The sequence below is a fragment of the Cetorhinus maximus genome, chromosome 21 (genome assembly GCF_964194155.1).
Source record: "Cetorhinus maximus chromosome 21, sCetMax3.hap1.1, whole genome shotgun sequence".
Taxonomy (NCBI): Eukaryota; Metazoa; Chordata; class Chondrichthyes; order Lamniformes; family Cetorhinidae; genus Cetorhinus; species Cetorhinus maximus.
The window spans coordinates 33,757,202-33,782,935 of NC_135899.1; the positions used below are offsets into that span (position 1 = coordinate 33,757,202).

Genomic DNA, 25,734 nt, shown 5'->3' on the forward strand with positions numbered 1-25,734 from the left:
TGGATATTATGTGATGTAATTATTATAAATTGTGTTCGTTCACTCACCATGTCCTGAGTTGGTTTTGAGTCCCTACAGGAAGTGAAGCAGCTGTGGAACAGGAAGGGGAGGCAATGGGCAGAGTGGGTGGGGCTCTCTGATTGACGTCTCTCACAGCCAATCCAAACATTTCTGGAGTAACATGAGTTTCCTGAAGCTTGGGAAACTGACCGGTGAAACGGAGGCGACTTTGAGCAGCAGATCAGGTGGGGATTTAAACTTGTCATTGTTCCATCTGAATAAAACCTCACTTATTGCAGCTGCTGTCTCAGTTCTCCTGGTAAACATTTGACAGAGATTTCTAGTGTGGGAATAACATTCTTCATCCTCGGAGACTTTCAAACTGACAACATCAGTGAGGGATGTGTAGCCTCGGATGTGTTTGACAGCAGATCAGAAGAGGTAGTGAGCAAAGTTGTCTGTTACCTACACCCTCTCTATCTCTCCCCCATTCTCCTCTATCTCTTTCACTCACTCTCTCCCCGCCATCTATCTCACACACACAGAACCTACCACTCTCTATATCCCTCTCCCCTCCCCTTATCTCTACCTCACTCCCTCTCTCTCTGCCTCTCCTTCTCACATTCCCTCTCTTTCCTTCTCTCTCTCCCTCCCTCTCACATTCCATCTCTCTTTCTGCCTGCCTGTCTCTCTGTTCTGCACTCAATCCCTCTCACATTCTCCCTCTCTCACAGTCAGAGCTGGAGCTGCTTTACCTGCACTTGTTCCTTCCAATCTTATCAGAAACAGACCCCTTCCCACTACCGTAAAAAACACAACTCAAAAAGGATTTGAAAAATAAATAATTCCAAAGGGAGGATAAAAAGTATCAACTGTCCATTGATTTCCAAATTCTGAGAGTCTGCTCTGAAGAGAATTATTTCCCCCTCTTTTTTTTCTCTCTCGCTTCAACTCATGGAATTTTTTTTGTTTTAATTCTCCTCCAATCACGGATTCTGTCTTTCCCAAGCTGCAGCTCTTCCTATTTGGTCTCGCTCATTCTCCAGATCCTCCAATCATGGATTGTCTCTCCCGTGCTCCAGTTCCTCCAATCACAGATTCTGTCTCTCCTGTGCTCCAGCTCCTCCAATCACGGATTCTGTCTCTCCTGTGCTCCAGTTATCCAATCACAGATTCTGTCTCTCCAATGCTCCAGCTCCTCCAATCCCAGATTCTGTCTCTCCCATGCTCCAACTCCTCCAATAACAGATTCTGTCTTGCCTGTGCTCCAGCTCCTCCAATCACAGATTCTGTCTCTCCCATGCTCCAACTCCTCCAATAACAGATTCTGTCTCGCCTGTGCTCCAGCTCCTCCAATCACAGATTATGTCTGTCCCATGCTCCAGCTCCTCCAATCACAGATTCTGTCTCTCCTGTGCTCCAATCCTCCAATCACAGATTATGTCTGTCCCATACTCCAGCTCCTCCAATCACAGATTTTGACTTTCCCACCCTCCCTGCTCCAGCTCCTCCAATCAAAAATATTTCACCCTAACCTTTCTTGCTTTTTTGCGGCTGCTTGTGCCATATCGAGGGCGAATTCCCTGCTGCCACCTTATATCTGGGGGACTCTCCCTATTATAAAGCCAGAGGGGTTGAAGTTTGCCCTTCCACCACAAGATGCGCTGTGTGTGGAGGACTCTCTCCCCTAATATAAAGCCAAAAGGCTGCAGTGTGTCCTCCCATGTCGAAATATGTTGTTTTTGGGGAACACTCTCCCTCCTCCTCCCCCACCCTGCTTTGTATTTGCCTGGGTTATGCTCCCAAACATGGCATCTGATGACATATAGGTCAGTAATCCAGGAGCATCTGAGTGGCTGAGGCAGGTGAATCTTGATCCTGATCCGGGTGTGTGAGTGACCCAGGTTAATCTGACACTTCAGGGACAGTTTAGATGGAGCTTGACCCAGTATCTAACCCGTGCTGCACCTTCTCTGTGAGCGTTTGATGGGACAGTGTCAACGTGGAGAAGTTATTCCATCCCATTTTAAATGTGGAGAAGTTATTCCTTCAAGTTCATAACCCAGTGTCTTTAAATGTGATTAGGGTTTCTGTTTCTATCACCCTTTCAGACATTGAATTTCAAATCCTCACCACTCTCTGGGTGAAAAAATTACATCTCAACTCCCTTCTAATCCTTCCATCAATTACTTTAAATCGCTGCTCCCTGGTTATTGACCTCTCTGCTCAGGGAAATAAGATTGAAACAATCCCATCAACTGCCTCTGCCACTTTCCTCCCTTCCACTAGCCTGCCTGGACAAACTCCCATTAATGCTCCTCCCTTCCCTAGCCCTGAACTCAGATCTTTTCCTAGATTCTCTCCTATCTCCCCTCATGGTCAGTAAGGGGAGTGCGAGGAGACAGGCGACTACACCAAAGTGAGACAGAGACCGAGTGAGTAGCAAATTAGGCTCACGTGGTAAGCTCTGGTAAGTCCTTCTCAGGTTGAAAGATAAATTAAGAATCAAGATCTGACAAATGTAAGTTAGGCCAGCTTGTTAAGCAGAGAACCGCCTAGGGTGGCAGTTATCTGTCCATCACCTGAAAGCAGTTGGTTCAAGTGGTGTTAATTACTGTAGCAGGAAGTTAAGCTAACTATTGACTCATCAGAGGGTCTATAAAAGAGACAGGCTTTTCAAACCGCATGATCAGTAAGGGACACGCGAGGAGACAGGCGACTATGCCACGCTGAGACAGAGACCAAGTGAATTAGGCTCACGTGAGAATTTGGTGCAGGGGGGAAAGAGGTGTGGTATACATAGGAATTATTCTGAGTCGGGAACAGGAGCAGCTGAGCAGAAATGGACACGGGTGTAAACCTCACCTTCGGAGCTGAGTTTGAAGAAAAATCAGACAGTGACATCACAGGAAAACTGTAATTTCTTTGGTTTGTAGGAAACGGCTGTTAGGGAGTGTCTTTAAATTAGAAAAGCGAATTATCTTTAAAGAAGGAACCACTTGGATTTGAGTAAGAAACACTAGGAATATGGGGAGGTCAGAGCCAGTAACGTAAAGTAATAGAAGTGAACCAAAGTTAAATGAAGTTAACGTAAGATATGGCAGGGCAGTTTGGTATGCGTGTCCTGTAATATGTGGGAAGTCGTGGACACCAGATGACCACATGTACAGGAAGTGCTGTCAGCCGCAGAATTTCGGAGCTTGAGTGGCAGCTGGAGTCACTGTGGTATCTGCGAGGCTGAGAGCTACGTGGATTGCATGTTCAGCGAGTTGGTCATACCACAGCTTAGGAGCATGAAGGCAGAAAGGGACCACCAGGCAGTCCAAGAGAACCAGACAGGTAATCCCATTGGGTCCTGCTCGCTAATTGGTTTTCCATTTTGGATACTGGTGAGGGCATTGGTTCCTCAGAGGGGTGCACTCAAAACCAAGTTTGTGACACCATGAGCTCGATTGTACAGGAGGTGAGGAGGAAGAAAGGAAGAGCAATAGTGATAGGGGATTCATTTGTTAGGGGAACAGACAGTTGTTTCTGCGGCCTTAGACATGACTCCAGGATGGTATGTTGCCTCCTTGGTGCCAGGGTCAAGGATGTCACCGAGCAGGTGCAGGACATTCTTCTGGGGGAAGATGAAAAGCCAGAGGTCGTGGTCCACGTTGATACCAATGACTTAGGTAGAAAAGGCAACATGGTCCTGCAGACAGAATTTGGGGAGCTAGGTAGAAAATTAACAAGCAGGGCTCCAGAAGTAATATTATCTGGACTTCTCCCAGCACCATGTGCAAGTGAGTACAGAAATAGGAGGTTAAGGCAGATGAGTGTGTGGCTAGAAAGACGGTGCAGGATGGGGGGAGCTTTAGATTTCTGGGACATTGGAACTGCCTCTGGGGGAGATGGCACCTGTGCCAGCCGGACGGGTTGTACCTGAACAGAGCCAGGACTGAGTTCCTTGCAGTTTGCTAGTGCTGTTGGCGAGGCTTTAAACTAACTCGGCAGGGATGTGGGAACCAGGAGAGAATATCAGCGAGTAATACCAAGGTGCATAAAACACTGGGAGAGAGAGATAGCACTAGAATAGAGAATAGTAAGTCAACAGGCAGAGTCAGAGCAAGTGAGAAAGTAATGAAGTCTAAATCAAAGTTATACTGAATGTACGTAAATGCACTGAGTATGGTAAATAAGTTGGGGAGTTACAGGCGCAGATTGACATGTTGTGGTGATAAAAGAGACCTGGCTCAAGGAAGGACAGGACCATATGTTAAATATTCCTGGGTACAAGATGTTCAGAAAAGATAAGAAAGGAAGAACAGGAGCAGGGGTGGAGGTATTGGTTAAGGAGAGCATTGCAGTGCTTGAGAAAGAGGATGTCCCAGAGGGTTCAAGGACAGAATCAATTTGGCTAGAGCTAAGAAACAAAAAGGGTGCAATTGCATTACTCAGTGTAGTCTATAGACTGCCAGCTACTGGGAAGGATGTAGAGGAAAAAATCTGCAGGGAAGTTACACAGAGGTGCAAACATTGTAGAGTAGTTATAATGGGGTAATTTAGTTACCCGAATATAGTCTGGGATAGTGGTAGTGTAAAGGGCGGAGAAAGGCAAGAATTCCATGAGTGCGTTCAGCAGAATTTTCTATAGCAGTATGCGTCCAGTCAAACAAGAAAGGAGGCACTGCTAGACCTGGTCCTTGGAAATGAGGTGGGCCAAGTAGATTGAGGCCAGAAGTTTACGTCTTGCGGGCAGGTGCATGCCCGACCCGAATGGACACAAAATAGTGCAAGATGACGTCGGGTGAGCGTCCCGACATCATGCCGCATGCGAGCAATCTTCAGGTTGGATGGCCCATGCGGGTGTCAGAGCCGCGCCCACCAACAATTAAAGGGCCATTTCAGGTCATTAAAAAGCCAATTGTACTTAATTTTACGTTCCCCACGCAATCTTGCGCTCGTCACACGTCAAAACAGGCCTACCTTTAACAAAACCTCATCCAAGGGTGGGATAAAATGGGTCTGCAGCATTGCCATTGGTAAGTAGTGAGGAGTTTAGGAGATAGTTTGCTGCTGGTTGTTTATTTGAACTTGACGGCTGCATCTCAGTTCTGAACTTCAGTCTTAGCATTTCTAGGCTTTATTTCAGGACTCATTAGTGTCTCCAAGGCTCCCAGCGGATTTTGACCATGTAGACCCTTCCAGGCACCAGGCAGCCTTCTGTTATCCTGATAATTGGGATTGCGCTCTCTGCTGGTGGCACCTCTTCTTGGGAGAAAGAGAAGGGCAGAAGGGAGAGGAGGTTAGATGTCCCTATGCATCCTCCAGGGAAGCGACCTGTGGGAGGAGAGGCGCAGGCACAAGAGGGGCATGTCAAGGGTGAAATTCAGGCCCAGTGTCAGTTGGGCAACATTTAGGAGACAGTGATCATTGTATCATAAGTTTTAGGATGACAGTAGAAAAGGACAATGTGCAATCCAGAGTAAGAATAATTCACTGGGGGAAAGCCAACTTCAATGGGGCAAGGACGGAACTGAACTAGATAGACTGGAACCAAAGGTTGGCAGGAAAAACTGTAGCTGACCAATGAGCTACCGTCAAAGAAGAAATGATTCAGGCACAGTAAAGGTATATTCCCTCAAAAGGAAAAGGTAGGGCAAGCAAATCCAGAGCGCCCTCGATGAAAAAGGAGATAGAAATTAAGATAATGAAGAAAAAGTGTGCTTGTGGCAGGCGTCAGGTAGAAAGTACAATTGAGAACCAAGCTGAATACAGAAGGTTCAGAGGGTAGGCGGGGGAGGTGAAAAAACAAATAAGAGAAATGAAGAAGGATTATGAGAAAAGACTGGCAGCCAACATAAAGGGGAATCCCAAAGTCTTCTATCAGGACACAAATAGTAAAAGGATGGTAAAAGGAGTAGGGCCGATTAGGGACCAAAAAGGGGATTTACATAAGGAGGCAGGGGGCATGGCTGAGGTATTAAATGAATACTTTGCATCTGTCTTTACCAAGGAAGCAGATGCTACCCAGGCCATGGTGACAGAGGAGGAAACTCTGTCACTAGAAGGATTCAAAATTGATAAGGAGGTGGCATTGTAAGCTGTCGCTACTTAAAGTTGACAAGGCACCGGGACTGGATAAGATGCATCCAAGCTTATTGAAGGAAGTGAGGGTAGAAATTGCAGGGGCACTGGCCATAATCTTTCAGTCTTCCCTAGACTCAGGGGAGTTTCCAGAGGACTGGAGAATTGCAAACATTACGCCCTTGTTCAAAAAAGGTTGGAAGGTTAAGCACAGCAATTACAGACCAGCCAGTTTGAATTTGGTGATGGGGGAGCTTCTAGAAACAAATATTTGGGATAGAATTAATAGTCACATGGGAAAAGGTGGGTTGATTAGGAAGAGACAGCATGGATTTCTTAAGAGAAAATCGTGTTTAACTAACGTGCTGAAGCTGTTTGAAGAGGTAACAGAGAGTGTCGATGTGGGAAATGCTGTTGATGTGTATATGGGCTTTCAAAAGGTATTTGATACATTGCTATAGAATAGACTTGTGAGAAAAGTTATAGCTCATGGAATAATGGGACAGTAGCAACGTGGATACAAAATCGACTGAGTAATAGGAAACAGCGAGACATGGTTAATGGATATTTTTCAGGTTGGAGGAAGATTTGTGGTGGAGTTCCCCAGGGGTTGGTAAATATATTATCTGATATATATTAATGATCTAGATCTTGGTGTGCAGGGGACAATTTCAAAGCTTGCAGATGATACAAAACTTGGAAGCATTGTCAACTGTGAGGAGGACAGTAGAACTTCAAAAGGACATAGATAAGTTAGTGGAATGGGCAGACAGGTGGCAGATGATGTTCAATGCAGAGAAGTGTGAGGTGATTCATTTTGGTAGGAAGAACATGGAGAGATAATATAAAATAAGGGGTGCAATTTTTAAGGGTGTGCAGGAGCCGAGAGACCTGGGTGTATATGTGCTTAAGTCATTATAGGTGGCAGGACATGTGGAGAGAGCAGTTAATAAAGCATTCGGTATCCTAGGCTTTATTAATAGGGGGCATAGAGCACAAGAGCAAGGAGGTTATGTTGAACTTGCATAGGACACTCGTTAGACCTCAGCTGGGGTATTGTGTACAGTTCTGTGTGCCATAATTTAGGAAGGATATGAACACATCGGAGAGAGTGCAGAAGAGGTTTACAAGAATGGTTTCAGTGATGAGAAACTTGAGTTATGAAGATAGATTGGAGATTGGAGACTGTTCTCCTTGGAGAGAAAGTTAAGAGGAGATTTGATAGAGGTGTTCAAAATCATAGGGGGGCTGGACAGAGTAGATAGGGAGAAACTGTTCCCATTTGTAAAAGGATCGAGAACGAGAGGGCACAGATTGAAAGTGATTTGCAAAAGAAACAAATGCAATGTGAGAAAAAACTTTTTCACACAATGAGTGGTTCAGGTCTGGAATGCCTGGAAGTGTGGTGGAGGCAGGTTCAATCGAGGCATTAAATTGGGGCATTAGATGATTATTTCATTAGAAACATTGTGACTAGTTATTGGGAAAAGGCAGGAGAATGACACTGAATGACACATGATGCTCATTCAGAGAGCTGTGCAGATACGATGGGCTGAATGGCCTCCTTCTGAACCAAAACAATTCTGTGATATGCCCTCTCTGAGTTCATCTTGACCATGAGACCCACCTCCTGTTCCCTTGACCCTTTTCTCACTAAACTGCTGATCACCCAACTTCCCCTCCTGGTCATAATGTTAGCTGATATTGTTCAAGGTTCCCTCTCATTAGATGTTGTCCCTCTCTCCTTTCAATCTGCTATTATCACCCACTCCTCAAAAACCTTGGACCCTTCTATCCTTGCAAACTACCATCCTATCTCAACTTCCCTTTCCTCCCCAAAGTCCTTGAACATGAAATCTGCAAGGGGACATAGGGTCAGGTGAGAGGTGAGGGATGAGGGACAGAGTGAGGGGTTCATGTAAGGAGTGTGACACTGGTGACAGGCTGGCAGATAGGTCTGGTGCAGAGTGAGGGATCACTCCCCAAGTCACTACACTGGTCACAGAGTAAATCTCCGAGGCACAATCACTCCTCCAGTCACAGAGTCAATCTCTGAGTCACAGTCATTCACCCTCTCTCAGAATCAATCTCCGAGTCACAGTCAGCCCCTCAGTAACAGAGTCAATCTCCGACTCTCAGCCACTCTCCACCACCGTGGGTGCTGTGGGTCTTCCTCGTTTGTCTTTTCTGGAGGACTCTTTGGTTTACAAGCTTTCATAGATGCTTTCTGCCGAGTGCACACTTCATTGTGCGGAGCACAGCACACAATCAGGTTCTATCAAGGGAAGACCCATTTGAGAATAAAGACAGTGAGGCAGCTCCACAGGCTGCAGAGGACGACTCAACTGATGGATCTGATGAGGAGCTGGAGGAGGCCCAGGGCATGGCTGCAGATGTGATTAATCTTGTGGGAGACAGGGATACTAGGGAGGCCATGATTCTCCTCCAATCATTCAGCTAGGCCTCCAAGGCATGGCTTGAAAGTGAGGGCAAGGGTGACGCCGCCTTACTGAACCTTTCTGATGAGGCCATCCTGGGACCCATTTGTCAACTAACTACCTCTGAAATAAATTTTGCAGCCCTTCCTGTCTGTCACAAGCCACTCCCATGCCCAACACCTATGAGAAACATGAAGCACATTCAGACCATGAAACATCATAACATCTGTAACTGGTGGCTACAGAAGTGTCCAGCATCATGGCTGGGCACTCCTCAGACATCTCATTCTCATCAGATGTGACGTCACTGGCAGAGGGATGGAGGAGCTGCTGCCATTATCCAGAACGCCTTGAGAGGTATCCGCAGATGATAGCTGCAGCTTGCCCATCAATGTGAGGTTTGTTTGAATCTCACTGCTCACCATTGATGGATGAGCATCTAGCAGAGTGTCTAGGTGCATTGTCCATCTCTCATACTGGCAGAGAAACCTCAGTGTGTGGCCTTACAAGTCTGAGTGCAGCCCCAGAAACCCCTGATTCTGTTCCTGGAGCTGTCTCTCCATGAGAGTCACCACTCTCTCCATGGAGGCTGTGTGCTTGGAGCTTCGGGTCAATGCCTTGCTCATGCTCCACATGGACTCCTCCAAGACAGAGACCATGGCATGTAGACCCTCAGGGATGTCTGCTATATTCTCCCGAACATCCCGCTGGACATCCTGATGGACGACTCCAGAGGCTCATCATCAGCCTCGGACTCAGCATCGTCCTGGTTTCCAGCAATGCTTCGACTGCTAGAGCCCTGTGGATTCTCGGCCCCTGCCAGTTCCTCACATGAGTGTGATGTGCCCTCACCACTGTGCGCTCCCATCTGATTTGATGTGCTATTGCTCATCAACATGCCTATGTCTGACCTGGTTCTTAGTATGGAGAGAGGATGTAACGCGGGTTCATCGGTCTGCGGCCCCTCCTCGGAGGTCAAGGGAGGGTCCTCAGTCTATCAGGCATCATGAGGAAGGTGTTTCTGAAGGAGGAACAGAATATGTCAAAAACAAAAACAGAATTACCTGGAAAAACTCAGCAGGTCTGGCAGCATCGGTGGAGAAGAAAACAGTTGACGTTTCGAGTCCTCATGACCCTTCGGCAGAACTGAAGTCTCGTTAGGAGAGAGGTGAAATATAAGCTGGTCTAAGGTGGGGGGCGGGGGGAGAGAGAAGTTGAGGGTGGGGTGGTTGTAGGGATAAGCAAGCAGTGATAGGAGCAGATAATCAAAAGATGTCACAGACAAAAGGATCAAAGAGGTGTTGAAGGTGGTGATATTATCTAAGAAAAGTGCTAATTAAGAATGGATGGCAGGATACTCAAGGTACAGCTCTAGTGGGGGTGGGTATATGTCATCAGTTCCTCACATTGTAACAAACTGACTGTGCATGAACTATGGTTTCTTGTCAGAATTGACGAGCAATGCTAACTGTTGATTAGAACTTCTCATTGGGGATGTCACGATCCTACAGCTCTTACACACTTCCCCAGTCTCTCACCTGTCCACTGGACCCTTACCTTCCTCCGAGACCCCCGTCTCTCCGTGACCTGTGAAACTCGCTCCACGCTCGCACTCCATGTCGAGGGTGTCCATTCCGGACTTAAAGTATCATCAGGTTGACTACCCCACCACCTGTTCATGTGCGCTCCAGTGCATTCTGGCTTCTCTCCTCCTGTACAGGCAAAAGTGCATTAATTAGTGCACCTTTTACCTGCCACACCATTCCAGCCTTGCACCACCACACACACCCCCATCCCTACCTCCAAGTACATGAAGGTCGAGGTGCCTGTCAGATTAGCACACCTCATGTTTCTATATAGAGAATACAAGTGGGCACATCTCCCAGCCTTGGTACACACAGGGATATGTGCTGTTTGGCACTCTGCATCTCACACCCCTGAGTGCCATGAAGAATGGCCTATACACAGTTCCATGCCAAGTTGTTACTCACCCTTGCAGAGTGCAGAGGAGTGTTGAACCTTTGCCAGCACTTCATGCATATGCGGCGCACAACATCATGCCTGCTCACCTGGGCAGCCACCTCTGTCCAAACCTTCTTCGTCAGGTGGGGTGGCCTCCTTCAGCCATCCATGGCATGAGTATGTCATGCTGGGCACTCACTGCCTCCATTAGAGTACGCAGGCACTCGTCAGAGAACTGGGGAGGGTGGGGAAGAGGGGCAGAGTGCAGACCAGCATTCCCCTCCCGCTCGGCGTGCCAGTGGGTGCTGTCGCCATCACTCCAGCCAAGCATATAATCTTGCACCCTCTCGTTGACAGCTCTCTTCACACTCCTCCCCATCTCCTGGCAGCCTTCAGTGAGCTGTCAGTACTTTTTAAAATGGCCCCTCCGGTTCCCCATTGCACCTGGCACCCGCCATGCTCCCACTCCCGCCGGTAGCACAGAGCCAATGTCTGGCGTGTTTCATGCTGGCCGGCCCATCATTGGCCAGCCAGTGTGAAATTGCAAGCGGGTTGCGATCGCTGGTGGGAGTGGATAACAAATCCACTTCCGGGCCCACCGATCGCGTGTGCATAACATTTGTAAAATTCAGGCCCAAGTTACAGTTACTCCCCCAGTTGCAAAGTCAATCTCTGAGTCACAGAGCCTGACATTTCTCCCTTCTGTTCACTCACTCATTTGCCTCTCCCTCCTGTGCATGTGCTGATCCCACCACTGCACGTCATCACTGCCTTGGATGCTGTGGGTCTTCCTCTTCTGATCTGCTGTCAAACACACCCGGGGCCACACATCCCACACTGATGTTGTCAGTTTGAAAGACTCCGAGGATGAAGAATGCTATTCCCACACTAGAAATCTCTGTCAAACATTTACCGGGGGAACTGAGACAGCAGCTGCAATAAGTGAGGTTTTATTCAGATGGGACAATGACAAGTTTAAATCCCCACCTGATCTGCTGCTCAAAGTCGCCTCCGTTTCACCGGTCAGTTTCCCAAGCTTCAGGAAACTCATGTTACTCCAGAAATATTTGGATTGGCTGTGAGAGACGTCAATCAGAGAGCCCCACCCACTCTGCCCATTCCCTCCTCTTCCTGTTCCACAGCTGCTTCACTTCCTGTAGGGACTCAAAACCAACTCAGGAGATGGTGAGTGAACGAACACAATTTATAATAATTACATCACATAATATCCACACTAATCTTCAGGCAGCCTGACTATCCTGTGGGGAATCAGCTGTGGAAATGCCCCTTATGCTGTGTGAGAACATCCAGCTGAGAGAGCTGTTTACTCGGTGCTTTGTGCTGAACTGTTTGCCTGGAGCTGTGTGTTGGATATTGAGTGTGTTTATTGGAAGCATTTCCCTTCTGATTTACAGGCTGACTTTTGTTGATGGCTCATTACTGAATATGAGAAGGTGAGGTGTAATTATCTGGGAGGTGCAGAGATACATTTATTGAAATGTCTTTTGATGCCTTTAAAGATTTTTCCTGAAGGCTTCGGCCTTTCACAAAAGCCTGGGCTTGGATTTGATAGTTTTGCCCAGTGCTGTGGCTGATAGCTGAATTTGGGATGTGCAGTCTGAGTGAGTGCAGTGTATCTAATTTCCCAGGATAAACCAGAACCCTTCAGTCAGCTACACTGAAGCAATATTTTCCTTAGCTTCTAGCACTTCCTGCCCAGTGTGTTTTCTTCATATAATTTTGGAAAACAAGGGGAGAAATTTCAAAATCTCTACTGAATTAACATTTTTCCTGAGTATTTTTTATATTAAACACATTTTCTGAGGGTAAAACTGGTCTTCACCACTACGACTCAAGCTCACATTGAATTGATAGCCCATTTTACACTCCGCCCGACTGTCTTTTCCATTGCCTTCACGGTGCCTGGGAAGATGGGGGGCTGGGTGAAGGAAGGAAAGTAGGCATGTTGTCTCCTCCTGGTCACTATCCAGTGTCCCTGCTGGAACCAGAGGGTGTGTGACAGTCAAGTGAGGAACAAGAAAGGACTTGCATCTGATCCCCCACAAAGAGGAATAGCAGACTGTGGAGCAGTCTCTAACTGAGGAGTTAGTCCCTTCAGCAAAGGAGGAGAGGGAGTTGGAGGAAATCATGTTTCCTTTTCCTGTTTTACAGAAGGATTGCACCGTACTACACCAGAGAATATGGAGAGGATAGACACCGCAGATAGATCCTGACCATCACCCAAGGAATAACTGCACAACTGTGGGAAAACATCCAGTCCCTTCACAGCATTGCTCAACACAGATAAGTTTGGGCAGTGAAACCATCACCTAGAAATTGGTCGGGTCAGGGGAGCTTTGACATATCTTCAGATCTGAAACTGGTCAGTGGTGTGGAGCCTTCCATTAGAACCAACCTTTCCGAAGATTCGGCTGTGGGCGATCGGTCAGGGTGAGGCTGGGAAGAAGTGTGAGTGGGCTCCAAATTCATTCATTGAGCCTCATGAACAACTGACTAATTTCTACAGGTGAGAGGCTGGACAAGTGTGAAGTGTGTGAGGAGGACTCTCACAATTTCATACAATCTCCAAAGGTACATCTGTTATACAACTGTTAACACAACAGGAGCTACATGGAAGAGAAACCGATCTTGTGTGATGTTTGTCAGATGGCTTTCACCCAATCCTCTGATCTCCTAATGCACCAGAGGATTCATACAGATGAGAAACCCTTCAAGTGTGAGGTGTGCGACCAAGCATTCACGCAGTCATCAACCTTTGTGAGACACCAACGTATTCACACCGGAGAGAAACCATTCAAATGTGAGGTTTGTATCAAAAGTTTTCCACTATCATCAGCCCTGGTGTGACATTGGCGTATTCAATGGGAGAAATCACTCCTGTGTGGGTTATGAGACAAATCATTCTGAATTCATCACAAAACTTCATGTTCCAAAACTTGCACACTGGAGAGAAACTCGATGGACACCACTAAAAACCAGATTATCTGGTCATCACCACATTACTGTTCCTAGGAACTTGCTGTGCGCACATTTCAATATGCGTGACAAATGATTCTTATACTCATGGTACCTCTGCATGCCTCAACACATTCACACAGGTGAGAAGCTGTTCGTGTGCGAGGGAGACGGCAAATCATCCTCTAACTCATCGACCCGTCGCAGACACCAGCACATTCTCCACATTCTCATGGGGAAAAATCATTGACATGTGGGGTATGCAACAAATCATTCTTGGATCCACTGATGCTCCACAAACATCATCACACTCATGCAGAGTAGAAACCCTATTGGTGTCAGTTCTGTAATAAAGCCTCCACATAGTTGTCAGACCTCCTGGAACATAAGTAAACCCACACGGGAGACAAACCCTTCCAGTGCGACGTGAGCCAGGATTGTTTCACCTGCTCCTCCTCTCTCGCCATACACCGATGATTTTTTTTAAAGTCATGAAATGTTGGTGTCGGCCAGCATTTATTGCCCATCCCTAATTGCCCTTGGGAAGGTTGTGGTGAATCACCTTCTTGAACCACTGTAGTCATGTGTAGGAAAATCCACAGTGCAGTTAGGGAGGGAGTTCCAGGATTTTGACCCAGAAACATTGGGGGAACGATGATATAACTCCAAGCCAGGGTGATATGTGGCTGAGCAGGAGCTTGCAGGTGCTGGCGTTCCCATACATCTAGTGCCCTCTCCTTCTAGGTGATAGTGGCCATGGGCTTGGAAGGTGCTGTCAAAGGAGCCTTGGTGATTTGCTGCAGTGCCTCTTGTAGATGGTACACACTGCTGTCACTGTTCTTCAGTGGTGGAGAGAGTGGGTATTTAAGTTGGTGGATGGGGTGCCAATCAAGCGGGCTGCTTTGTCCTGGATGGTGTTAGGTTTCTTGAGTGTTGTAGGAGCTGCACTCATCCAGGCAAGATGGAGTCCTGACTTGTGCCTTGTAGTTGGTGGACAGGCTTTGGGGAGTCAGAAGGTGAGTTGCTCACTGCAGAATTCCCAGGCTCTGACCTGCTCTTGTAACCACAGTATTATTATGGCTGGTGCAGTTCAGTTTCTGGTTAATGGTATCTCCCCCAGGATTTTGATGGTGGGGGATTCAGCAATGGTAATGCCGTTGAATGTCAAGGGGAGATGGTTAGATTCTCTTTTTTGGAGATTGGTCATTGTCTGACACTCGTGTGGCGCAAATGTTACTTGTCATTTATCAGACCAGGCCTGAATGTTGTCCAGGACTTGCTGCCTATGGACACAAAATGCTTCAGTATCTGAGGACTTGCGAATGGTTAGAGCTGTGACACCTGCTTCCATTGCACTGAGATTTGTCTGTGTTGTTTACCCTCCAATGCTCACACAGGGGAGCTGTCATTGCAAAGCACTGTGTGTCTCAGCTGTGTCTGTCTCGAACCTCTCTCACCAGTCCAATCATTTCAAGAAGGCCAATTTAACCTTAGACCAGATTGCCAGACATCACCAAAAGAAAACATCAATATGTACAGAAGCTCCCGCTAAAGCACCTGCGACAGACAAGAGGGAAATACCTGAATAGATTCTGCAGCACGATTTATCTCCCGCTTGATTTTCTTTCTCCCTTCCCAAATCTGTAGGATGAGTTCATGGAGTCTTGATGTGAGCAGAAGTCCACCAGCTTTGAAGACCTCAGCTGGAATATCATCGGGGCCACAGGCTTTGCTGTTTTTCATCTGTTTGATCGTTTGTTGCAGCTTTCCCATCGATGGTGACTCACCCATGGATTCTACCACAGGCACAGGGGGATAGACTGGATGGTATCAGCTTCCACTGTGGATTCATGGTTGGGGAGTTGGTCACAATGTTCTTTCCAGCATTAACTGATGGCATTGTCACCCTTAAGAAGAGAAACACCATCCTGTGAATGAAGGGGATTTTGTCCATTTGACCTCGGTCTATAGATGACCCTGGTGACTTCAGAAAATCTTCACATGTCATGATGATCTACATATTGTTGGATCTCAGGCTTTCTCTTCCCATCACATGCCCTTTATCTCCTGGATTTATCTTTGGGCATCATCCTTGAGCTGTTGAAATGCTGCCTTCTTGAATTGTGACCTTGGGTTGTTCTGCCAGGCAATGAAGGCTGATCGTTTTCGTTCCAGAGGGTCACATATTTCAGCGTCATGTTCGTCGAACCAGTCCTTGTGATGATGATACTCGAACTCAATGGTCTGGGTACAGGAGTTTAGTACAGCTGATTTTGTTTTGATCTCACTGTTCAGGAATTGAGTTGTATGTGTGAAGCTTTTCCAGATTGGTCATGAGCTGCACCTGGAATTTCTCTCTTCAGTCAGGCTGTTTTAGGGTTGAGAGATTGATCTTCTTCCTCTTGGACTTTTGAGCCTTGTGATGTCTTGGTGCTGGGTGGATGTTCATCACCAATTGAACAAGTCCAGAAGGCATCAGTCCCCCACATGGATCAAGTGATACCAGCATCACTTAGAACTTTGACTTGGCTTTAGACCTTCCAGAGGAACCTCTGGCATGGTCTTTGTTGCCAGACAAATCCAAGAAAAATGTCAAGAACAACACCCTCTTCGTTACATTCATCAGTGTGACCTAAGTATTTAACTCAGTAAATCATGGATTGTGCTCCAATGATTTGGATGTCCAAGAAAGTTCATCACAATCCTGCAATTGCTTCATGATGATATGAATGCAGCTGTCTTGAGTGGGAGATCTGAAACAGAAGTCTTCAAAATTGAAACTAGTGTCAAGCAAGGCTGTGTGATAGCCCACAATCTATTTACAATCTACCTGACAGTGACTATTGTTGCAAATATCTGGTTCAGAGTTCATGTTAACATTTTTAGAGGTAATCTTTATTGCTGGCAAGATTATTGTTGGCTAATGTTGAAGCTAACAAGATTTCACAGTGAAATTTTATTGTATGTATTGAGGAACAGTTATGGTGTTGTCAATTGCTAAAACTTTTCTGGAGAGGGAAGGTTTATGCCCGAGTGATTTGCAACCATTAACCATGTTTATGTTAATAGCATTAGCAGAGGAGTTGAAGTTGGAGTTAGAAACAGGGGCTAAAAAAGCAGGCATAACTGAGGTAATACCACCACATCTGGGATTGGAAGAAGAAAAGCCTGACCCAGATAGGACACTGCTTGAGTTGCAGATGAAACCACTTGAAATAGAAAGGGAAAGAGAGAAGCAAATACTCAAATCCAAAAAAGAAATGAAAAGGTTTGTCTTTGTACTCCAGAGAGAGAGGTTAACAAGGGAGGAGGAGAATAAGGTAAAAAGGGTTTCAAAGAGAGGAAGAAATCAAGACATTATGAACTGGCTAAAGAAGGGCTTAGGTTACAGGGTGAAAGAAGAGATCGTAATTCAGATGATGAGTCGGATCCACTCAGAGTTTTGATTTATCTAAGAACCATCGTCAAGTGTCTAAATTCACTGACATGGAGTGAGAAATATTTTGCTTTGTTTGAGAAAGTTGCTATAAAACTAGGGTGGTCAAAAGACAAATGGACTCTTATTTTGAAAAGCATATTAATTGGCAATTATGAGACAGTTAAAACTGCAATACTTAATGCATATGAAGTTGTTCCTGGAGGAAAGCAATTAAAATTTCAAACTTTAAAGAAAAGACTGAATGAAACGTTTGTAGGATATGTGAGGGAGAAAGCAATGTTGTGGGACCGGTGGTATCAGGCACTGAAACTTAGAACAAAATTTTGATGATGTGGGAAAGCTCATGATCTTGGAAGAATTTAAAAGTAGTGTTCCTTTAGTTATTCAAACTTAACTTGAAGATTGGCAAAGGTCTAAAATAAGCAAAGATACAATTTCAGCTGATGGATATGATATGTCACATGGACAGATAGGTTGTGGTAAATCTCCATTTGTAAACCCATATAAGAGTTGGAAAGGTAGGCCCAATGCAAAAAGAAACAGGCTTCGAGTAACAGTGGAGAAAGGGATAGCAAGAAGAGAGAGATTCTATCAAAGGTAATCAAGAAGATAGTGTAGAAGACAGGGTGAGTCAAAAAGACTGACATGTTCTCACTGTCATAAAACTGGACATGTGAAAGCAAATTGTTGGAGGTTAAAGCCTAAATCAGATGCACTGTTGCAAATAGCGGGAATTTGCAGAGAGAGAACTGCATCGGAAAGTGAAGCTTGAGAGACCCATTACTTCTGATGTTTTTACAATGGGAGTAGATAGAGATTTGGAAGATTATAAAGGATTTGTATTTGTTGGGGAAGTCTCCATTTTTATCGATGGAATAACCTAAAAAAATTGTTAATCTACAGGATATTGGTTCAGCTCAAAGCTTACTGTTTGTAAAAGATTTGGACTTTTCAAATAGTTTTCTGAATAAAGATGTATTAGTAAGAGGTTTGTTTTATTATATTTCCTTCCCTAAAGGACATAAGATGGGATTTTACAGCAATAAATGATAGTTTCATTGCACCATTACTGAGACTAGCTTTTACTTACAGATTTAATTAATTGAGTTAAAATTCCACCAGCTGCTATGGTGGGATTTGAAACCACATCGTGAGAACATTACCCTGGGTCTCTGGATTAATAGTCCAATGACATTACCGCTAAGCCAATGCACCATCGCTCCTCACCATCCCCCCACCACCACCAAAGCTACAACCTCAAAATGATTGGAATAAATTAACTTTTGAATTGTGTGGAAGGCTCATGAGCAAGAAAATGGAAGGTTTAAAATGATGAGAGCGTTGATATTGTTCGGAAAGAATGAAATAAAATTCGATCTGAATATGATCGGGAGAAACTGAAGGATTTTAAAATGTCCAAAAGATCAGACCAGACAAGAATATCAAACCTTTCTGCTTGAACACAAAACCATCCCAGTGACATTGTTGGAACAGCCAAAAAGGATTTTCATCAAAGAAGAAGACACTTTGAACTTGTTGACCCAGACCTTTCTGATTGACGCTGATACCTGAAAAAGTAGAGACTCACCGGGAAGTGACTTTTCAAGCCATGATTTCGATCCTGACTTCTCCCTGGAGTCTCTGTCATAGCCAGCTGGGCAGACCTCATCACAGCACAGGAGATTCGAAGCCACAGCCCCCATGATGCGAGAGGAGCTGGGATTGTCCCTTAAGGGCAGCCAACAGACTGCTTTGGGTATTAAACAGCCAGGTAACTTGATTCAAACTTCTGCACCACTTTCCATGTATAACAGAGTTTTTCTAATTCTTTTAAACATTTAATGTTATTGTTGTTCAATAATTCTAAGTGTAATTAGATTTTTATTCCTTTTAAACATTTAATGTTATTTAATAATTCTAAGTGTAGTCCACTGAAAAGTCCTGATGTTTTCCCATGTAGAAGATGGCGGTGCAGGAGATTGTGCAGAGGAAGAGAAGTCAGAATTTCTCGGATGAAGAAATGAACATTCTCCTCACTGAGGTGGAAGCGAGACGGAACCGCATCCTAGGAGGTGGAAAGGTGAAACCGCCAAGGAAAGTGCAGTCCATTGCCTGGAAGGAAGTAGCAACTGTAGTCAGCACGAATAGCACAGTGCGACGGACGGTGGATCAATGCAGGAAGAAACTTCATGATTTGATGCGTGCTGCCAGGGTAGGTATATATAAACATATATATATATAAAAAATGTGTACATGTGTGTATATGTATATATATATGTTAATTTCTGAAACTTTAAATCCTACTTTTTAAGTTGAAAATAAAGAAAGATCACATGAAATGTTTTGTTTACTAATTTTATGAGGTGTTGTAAATTGCAATTGTCTTGGAGATGGCTCTGACTTTGTTCTAAGTCTTAGCTCTAATCAGAAGTCCCCCTGGGTGCAGGCTGAAAGCTGCCTCCAGCCCTTGTAAAATGTGTCACAGGACAGCACAGCAAAGTCTGGACCATGATTGTTTTAATTTTCATTTCTTCCTTTAGGCAAAGCTGGCCCATAATGCCCAGGAGCGCTTGTTGATTGGAGGGCACGTGCCGTACATCAAGGACCTGACGGATCAGGAGGAGTTCACGAGGAAGCTGTTTGGCCTCTCCAACTCCACGATAACCAATGGTGGATCAGATATGGGGATGAGCGAAGGTGATGTCGTCAGCTGAGTGTTTAAACCCATCAGGAGGAGCGTTAATTTGTGATAAAAACTAATTGTGAATTCTTTTCATCTGACAGATACACAGGTGTCCATGGACACATCAGATGGTGATGCAGGAGAGTTGACAGCAGCATCTGAGATTCCTGAAAGGGGCGATGAGGAAGGGACAAAGGTGAATACCTCACAGCAATGTGGAACAGCAGCTGCAGCAGAGGCGGGAGAGGAGTGTCAGGAGATTAAGATGTCTGATTTGGAGGGTAGTGTTGGTGAGATTTCAGTGGTAAAGGTGAATGTTCTGGTTTGTGAGGAGGGGGAGGCCTGTGATGCTGTGGCTGCTGTGGTGGAGGGAGGGCTCTCAGAACCTTCAGGAGGTGGGGAACCTGCGGCTTTGGGAGCAGAAGCTCTGCCATCTCCACGAGCACACGGACAACATCAGGCCCATGCTGGTGGTGAAGAAAATGAAGATGATCTGAAGCTTCTTGAGCGCTTGTATCAGGAACAGGTTCAAAGTACTGAGAGTTATCAGGCCACTTCTAACTTGCTTCAGCAAACTTTGACTGAATTTAAGACGGATGTTAGCCAGCATCTGCAAAGAAACAATGAGATTCTTCAGCAGCAGAATGAGGCTCTAAGACAGCAGAATGTGATTTTAAACCAGCATCTACAAAGAAACAATGAGATTCTTCAGCAGCAGAATGAGGTTCTTTGTCAGCTTCTGCAACAAAGCAATGAGACTTTGAATGAAATGAGGCAGATTCTGGCTCAGATTGTAGTGCCTGCACCTTCTGGCCAGCAGCAGGCAAGCGTAGAGACATCTGCTGCTGGGCATATCTCTGGCACAAGAGAGGTCACGTCCCGGGGACGGGGGAGACGGAGAAAGAATTAGGGTCCCTTCCTCGACACTGCTTCTTCTACCACATTATTCCCCCCCTCCCTTTCATCATGAGGGATATTTTCCTTTTTCTTCGGTCTGGATTTTTGCCACGACAGAGAGGCAAAATGGCAGAAGTGGCCCGAAACTGGACCTGATCATGGCACCTACCATTTTCGTGGGGCCAGGAATGGGTCAGGTCGGGATTTACACAGGCACCATTCACAGAGGCAGCTGTCCATAGAAATCAGCAGCTGCCTCCATTCATGTGATTTTGGAGTGAGAGGTGTCTGAAACCTGATGTGAGCAGATTAGACCCAATATGAACAGATCTGAACTTCATAGATTTGTTTGGAGAGATAAGGTACTCCTTTGGAGAGGAAAGGTATCCAATTGGATATGGTCCCACGACACCTTTTGGGGAGGTAAGCTGTCCTTTGGGAGAAGTAAAATGTTCTTTGGGATTGCTAAAAAGGGGCATGAATGTCTATGAAAAGTGTATAAACTCATTGGAACTGTCAAAAACAACTGTCAAAAGTGTCAAGAAAAACTGTCAGGAGAAGCTGTCAAAAACAGTTGTCAAAAGTGTCATGTTGAACTGTCAAAGGGAGCTGTCAAGCTATCAAGACTTTTAAAACCCCTGCCCTTTAACACTTTGAAGAAATTGTCTGGAGTTAAAAAATGATTGCCTGATATTTCACTCTGTCTGTTGACATAAACCTGGATTAGTGCTGCATGACAGATTTTAGAACCATCCATTATAACAATAGGGTGCCTGCCATTTCACAGTTTGATTGACAGTTCCAAGTGGTTATGGACTCTTTGAAGTGGGACTATTAATTTCAATGATTGTTTTATAGCAATTATGCAGTTGAACCAAATGTTTGTTGTTCCAAGGGATAATGTAATTGAAGGAATGTAAATGTAGTAATTGGGTTTTTATGAATGAATGTTGTTTTAAAAAAAATAAAGTCTGCAACAGACACTTGGAAACTTCAATTCATTTAATCTCAGCATGGATCCTGAGGTATGCCCATTGTGGATAGTGGGTGAGCTTGTTGGGTGGGGGTGGGGAATGGGTTGGTTTGAGTTGGCACTAGGGTGGCATGGGGCTATAAAGGGTGGTGCAGAGATGTGGGGCAGAGGTTGGCATGGAGGGTAGGAGGAGCCATGGGGATGGTTGGATGCATGAGTTAGCATGGAAAGTACGGGGGACCATGGTTGGGGCCATGGGATAGCATAGAGGGTAGGAGGGGGCATGGGGGAGATGGAAAGGGGCATGGGAGGGAAGAAGAAAGGAGAGAGCGGCACAGGTGAAAGGTAGACAGGAGAGCGAAGCAGAGCAGAGATGGAGAGAAATCAAGGATCCAGTGTTTGGACATTGACTTGAGATGTGAGGTGGGACTCGCGGTGTGAGTATTTGCCCCACGTGTTGATATATGACAGTCTGCACTGTCCAGGGGTTGCCTCCTGTGGAGGCTCAGTTTCTGTCAGCTCCAGTTTCTTGGGCTTAACATTCACCTCGTCTGGTTTCTCCCCCGGGATGTTCCAGTCCATTCACCTCCCCCAGGATGTCCCAGTTGATTCGCCTCTCCCGGGATGTCTTGGTCCATTCACCTCTCCCGGGATGTCCCGGTCCATTCACCTCTCCCGGGATGTCCCAGTCCATTCACCTCTCCCGGGATGTCCCGGTCCATTCACCTCTCCCGGGATGTCCCGGTCCATTCGCCTCTCCTGGGTTGTCCTGGTTGATTCGCCTCTCCTGGGATTCCTGGTCCATTTACTTCTCCCAATTCCTCTCCTGGACTGTCCCAGTCCAGACCTTGTTTGAGAATGATATTATTCAGCGTGCCGTACACTCAGATGATTGTGACTATTCTCTCTCTCTCTCTCTCTGGGTGTGATCCACCCCAGGTGTAGCTGGTACCTGAAACAGTTCTTCAATATCCCACTAGCTTCTCTCTGTGACCTGCCTCGGCGATACATGGGTGTCAATAAACAACACCTCCTCTGCAGTGTGTGTCATTTGGCTTCAGGAATTTGTATTTGCAAAATAAAACAGAAACAGGAACCCAGACACAAAGGCAACACTGACACTTGCAGCTCTAACTAGTTATCACTTTAAATCAAATCAAATCAAACTCTCAGGCTGCCAGTTTACAGGGGGAGAGCATTCAGTACACAGTCTTGGAACTTAACCCCTGAGAGACTCAATCTAATAGAACAGAAATATGATGTTACTGTTAACCATGACTTAGCTAGCACTCTTGTCTCTGAGTCAGAGGTTTGTGGGTTCAATTCTCAACTTACAACAGCGACTACACTCTAAAAAGTACTTAATTGGCTATAAAGTGCTTTGACATGCCTTGAGTTTGTGAACATTGATATATAAATGTAAGTCTTTCTTTCTTTCTTAGGGAAACATTATGCTTCATGTGAACTGGAAATTATAAACCCATTGATAGATAAAGTATACCAGCCCACAGTGACACTGACCAATATATTGTGTACAGGACTCTGTGTTTCAGTGAATAGGAATACACCATGCTGACAAGTCAGCTAGTTTGGGGTTAAGTTTAAAAACATTAATTTATTGTGAGTTATAGATCGTTACAGAAGATTGATAAAACAGCAGACAAACAACACGTTATTCAGCTCACATCAAACTTTGAATCAACCAAAATAACAAACCATTTGAAAAAGACTCAAGATTTTTCCCAGAATATGAAATGAATCTTGGAAGAGTGTAACGTGAACATATCACACCGATATTACATCGAGGTATGATGGGCTGAGGGAGCTCAGGCCTGTAGAGATTCACTCCCATTCCCTCACCATACTCAGGATAGCTGTCCTCCCAGACAGGAGAGTACAAACATTCCCCACGGTATTAGTCAAACACCCTTCACCTGAAGAGGATCTGTCTATAATTCACATCACCAACTAAAGCAGAGTCTGATTCTACCCCATACCCACTCCTGAGAACTGGCTCACTTTACTAACACACACACTCACATCAGGTGAAACTCTCTCAGAATACTACAGACAGAAGTTTCTTTAAAATCCCTGTACTTTAGTCTGGCTCCCAATTGCTATGGTCAGAAATGACACCGAACTTTAGTGACACAGGATGGAGCTAGTTTCCATCATACAAACCCACCAATGGTTAGAGATCCAGTGGTCATGTGGTTCCATGGATCAATCAGTTTCCATTCCTGGAAGACGCTCTTTCCCCAGCTGTGGCTCAGTTCATAGCACCCTCGCCTTTGAATCAGAGGGTTGTGGGTTCATGTCCCACTCCTGGAAAACCAAGAACTGTGATTGTACTTGAAAGAAGTTGCAATCTGTGACTGTTGGTAACTCGAAAGAGTTTCCCCAAGATGAGTTGGACAGCGCTTTCTAATTCCCAACTCTCTGCCCTTTGGTCCTCTTTTCACCACAATGCTCCTGTAGCCATCAATCTGCTTTAACCACTCCCTCATATCCACTTTCTACACCAGGTTTGCCCAGCCTTTTCATGAGGTGGGCCACGTTCTCCTCATATTCCCGCTCTCTCTCCTTCTCTCCCACACTCGTATTCCTCCTCTCTCTCTTTGTCCCTCCCTCCTTCTCACATTCCCTCTCCCTCCCTCCCTTCCTTCCTCTCACATTCCCTCCTCTCAGCCACAACGGGAGCTGCTTTCCCTGACTGGATCCTTCACCAGCTTGTGCTCCCTCTCTCCTCTGGATCTGCTGATGGTGATGCCAAGATCCCAATTCTCTTTTTTATTGAAATAGTAGGGTTGTCGTAACTGGGAGAGAGGTCGGTGTCGGGGTGGGTGGGGGGGAGGTGGGGGTTGGATGGAGAGGAGACTGTTTATTTAAAAATAATTTGAAAAAGACCCACCTCAGTACATCCTGGCCAGCGGCTACCAGAAACAGCCCCCTCCCCCTTCAATAAAAATCACACAGCTCAAAAAGGATTTTGAAAAATAAATAATTCCAAAATGGGTGGGGTTGCAGGTAGGGAAATGACAACTATCCATTCACTCCCAAGTTCTGAGATTCTGCTCTAATGAGAATTGTTTCTGTTTTTTTCTCTCTCTTCAACACACGGGAAAGTTTTTCTTGGTTTTAATTCTCCTCCAATCACAAGATTCTGTCCCGTGCTCCAACTCCTCCAATCACAGATTCTATTTCTCCCGTGCTCCAGCTCCTCCAATCACTGATTCTGTCTCTCCCGTGCTCCAGCTCCTCCAATCACAGATTCTGTCTCTCCCGTGCTCCAGCTCCTCCAATCACAGATTGTCTCTCCCGTGCTCCAGCTCCTCCAATCAGATTCCGTCCCCCCAGTGCACCAGCTCCTCCATTCACAGATTCTGTCTTTCCCATGCCCCAGCTTCTCCAATCAGAGATATTACATCCTAACCATTTCTTGACTTTTTCACCCATCTTTGGCTTTTTGTGGCTGCTTGTGACATTTCGAGGGCAAAATCACTCTCATCTATTTTGAATTCGAATCCCCACATCAAACAAAGAAGCAAACTTCCTAAATCCCACTGAATCAAATATAGCCACACTCCAGAACAAACATCTACTGTCTGAAAATCCCTGGTATTCCTCAGTGACACTGGTCAGCAGTGTGCCCTCCCACCACTAGATGCGCTGTGTCTCGAGAACTGTCTCCCTCTATTTGCCCGAGTCCTTCTCCCAAACACGGCATCTGATGACATTAAGGTCAGTAATGCAGGAGCTGAGAGACTGACACAGGTGAGTCTTGATCCTGCTGCGTGTGTGAGTGACTTGGGTTAATCTGACACTCCAGGGACAGTTTAGACAAAGCTTGACTCTGTATCTAACCTGTGCTGTACCTTCTCTGAGTATTTGATGGGACAGCATCAACGTGGAGAAGTTATTCCATCCCCATTTTAAATGTGGAGAAGTTATTCCTTCAAGTTCATGTCCCAGTGTTTTTTAAAAGTGATGAGGGTTTCTGCCTCTTAGCCTTTCAAGCAGTGATTTCCAGACCCTCACCACCCTCTAGGTGAAAAAATTACTCCTCAACTCTCCTCTAATCCTTCCATCAATTACTTTAAATCTCTGCTTCCTGTTTATTGACCTCTGCTTGGGGAAATAAGATTGAAATAATCACATCAGCTACCTCTGCCACTTCCCTCCCTTCCACTAGCCCGCCTGCACAAACTTCCATTAATGCTCCCCTCTGCCTTAGCCCTGAACTCATATCTTTCTCTAGTTTCTCTCCTATCTCCCCTCATGCCCTCCCTGAGATCAT

At 45.6% G+C, this 25,734-nt stretch overlaps 3 protein-coding genes across 11 annotated transcripts in view; 1 reads left to right on the forward strand and 2 right to left on the reverse strand.

The window, feature by feature from the left end:
• Positions 1-25,734, forward strand: part of LOC144695212 (uncharacterized) — a 303,141-nt gene that overhangs the window by 245,756 nt on the left and 31,651 nt on the right. For 3 of the 7 annotated variants that reach the window (XM_078566103.1, XM_078566104.1, XM_078566105.1), the window contains exons 2-4: positions 18,845-19,096; positions 19,425-19,581; positions 19,669-21,455. In XM_078566103.1, the coding sequence (XP_078422229.1) occupies positions 18,848-19,096; positions 19,425-19,581; positions 19,669-20,477 (1,215 nt within the window). In that variant the 5' untranslated portion in view covers positions 18,845-18,847 and the 3' untranslated portion in view covers positions 20,478-21,455. The other 4 variants (XM_078566106.1, XM_078566100.1, XM_078566101.1 and 1 more) reach the window with 4 other exon arrangements.
• Positions 1-25,734, reverse strand: part of LOC144695208 (uncharacterized) — a 267,173-nt gene that overhangs the window by 236,868 nt on the left and 4,571 nt on the right. The window lies entirely within an intron of this gene.
• LOC144695200 (uncharacterized) overlaps positions 1-25,734 on the reverse strand; it is a 177,647-nt gene that overhangs the window by 120,436 nt on the left and 31,477 nt on the right. Inside the window, exon 2 of one of the 2 annotated variants that reach the window (XM_078566088.1) lies at positions 10,349-10,359. The exons of the other annotated variant lie outside the window; for it this stretch is intronic. Coding sequence (XP_078422214.1) covers positions 10,349-10,359 — 11 coding nt within the window. The remainder of the gene's footprint in view (positions 1-10,348; positions 10,360-25,734) is intronic. 2 annotated transcript variants of the gene reach the window in all.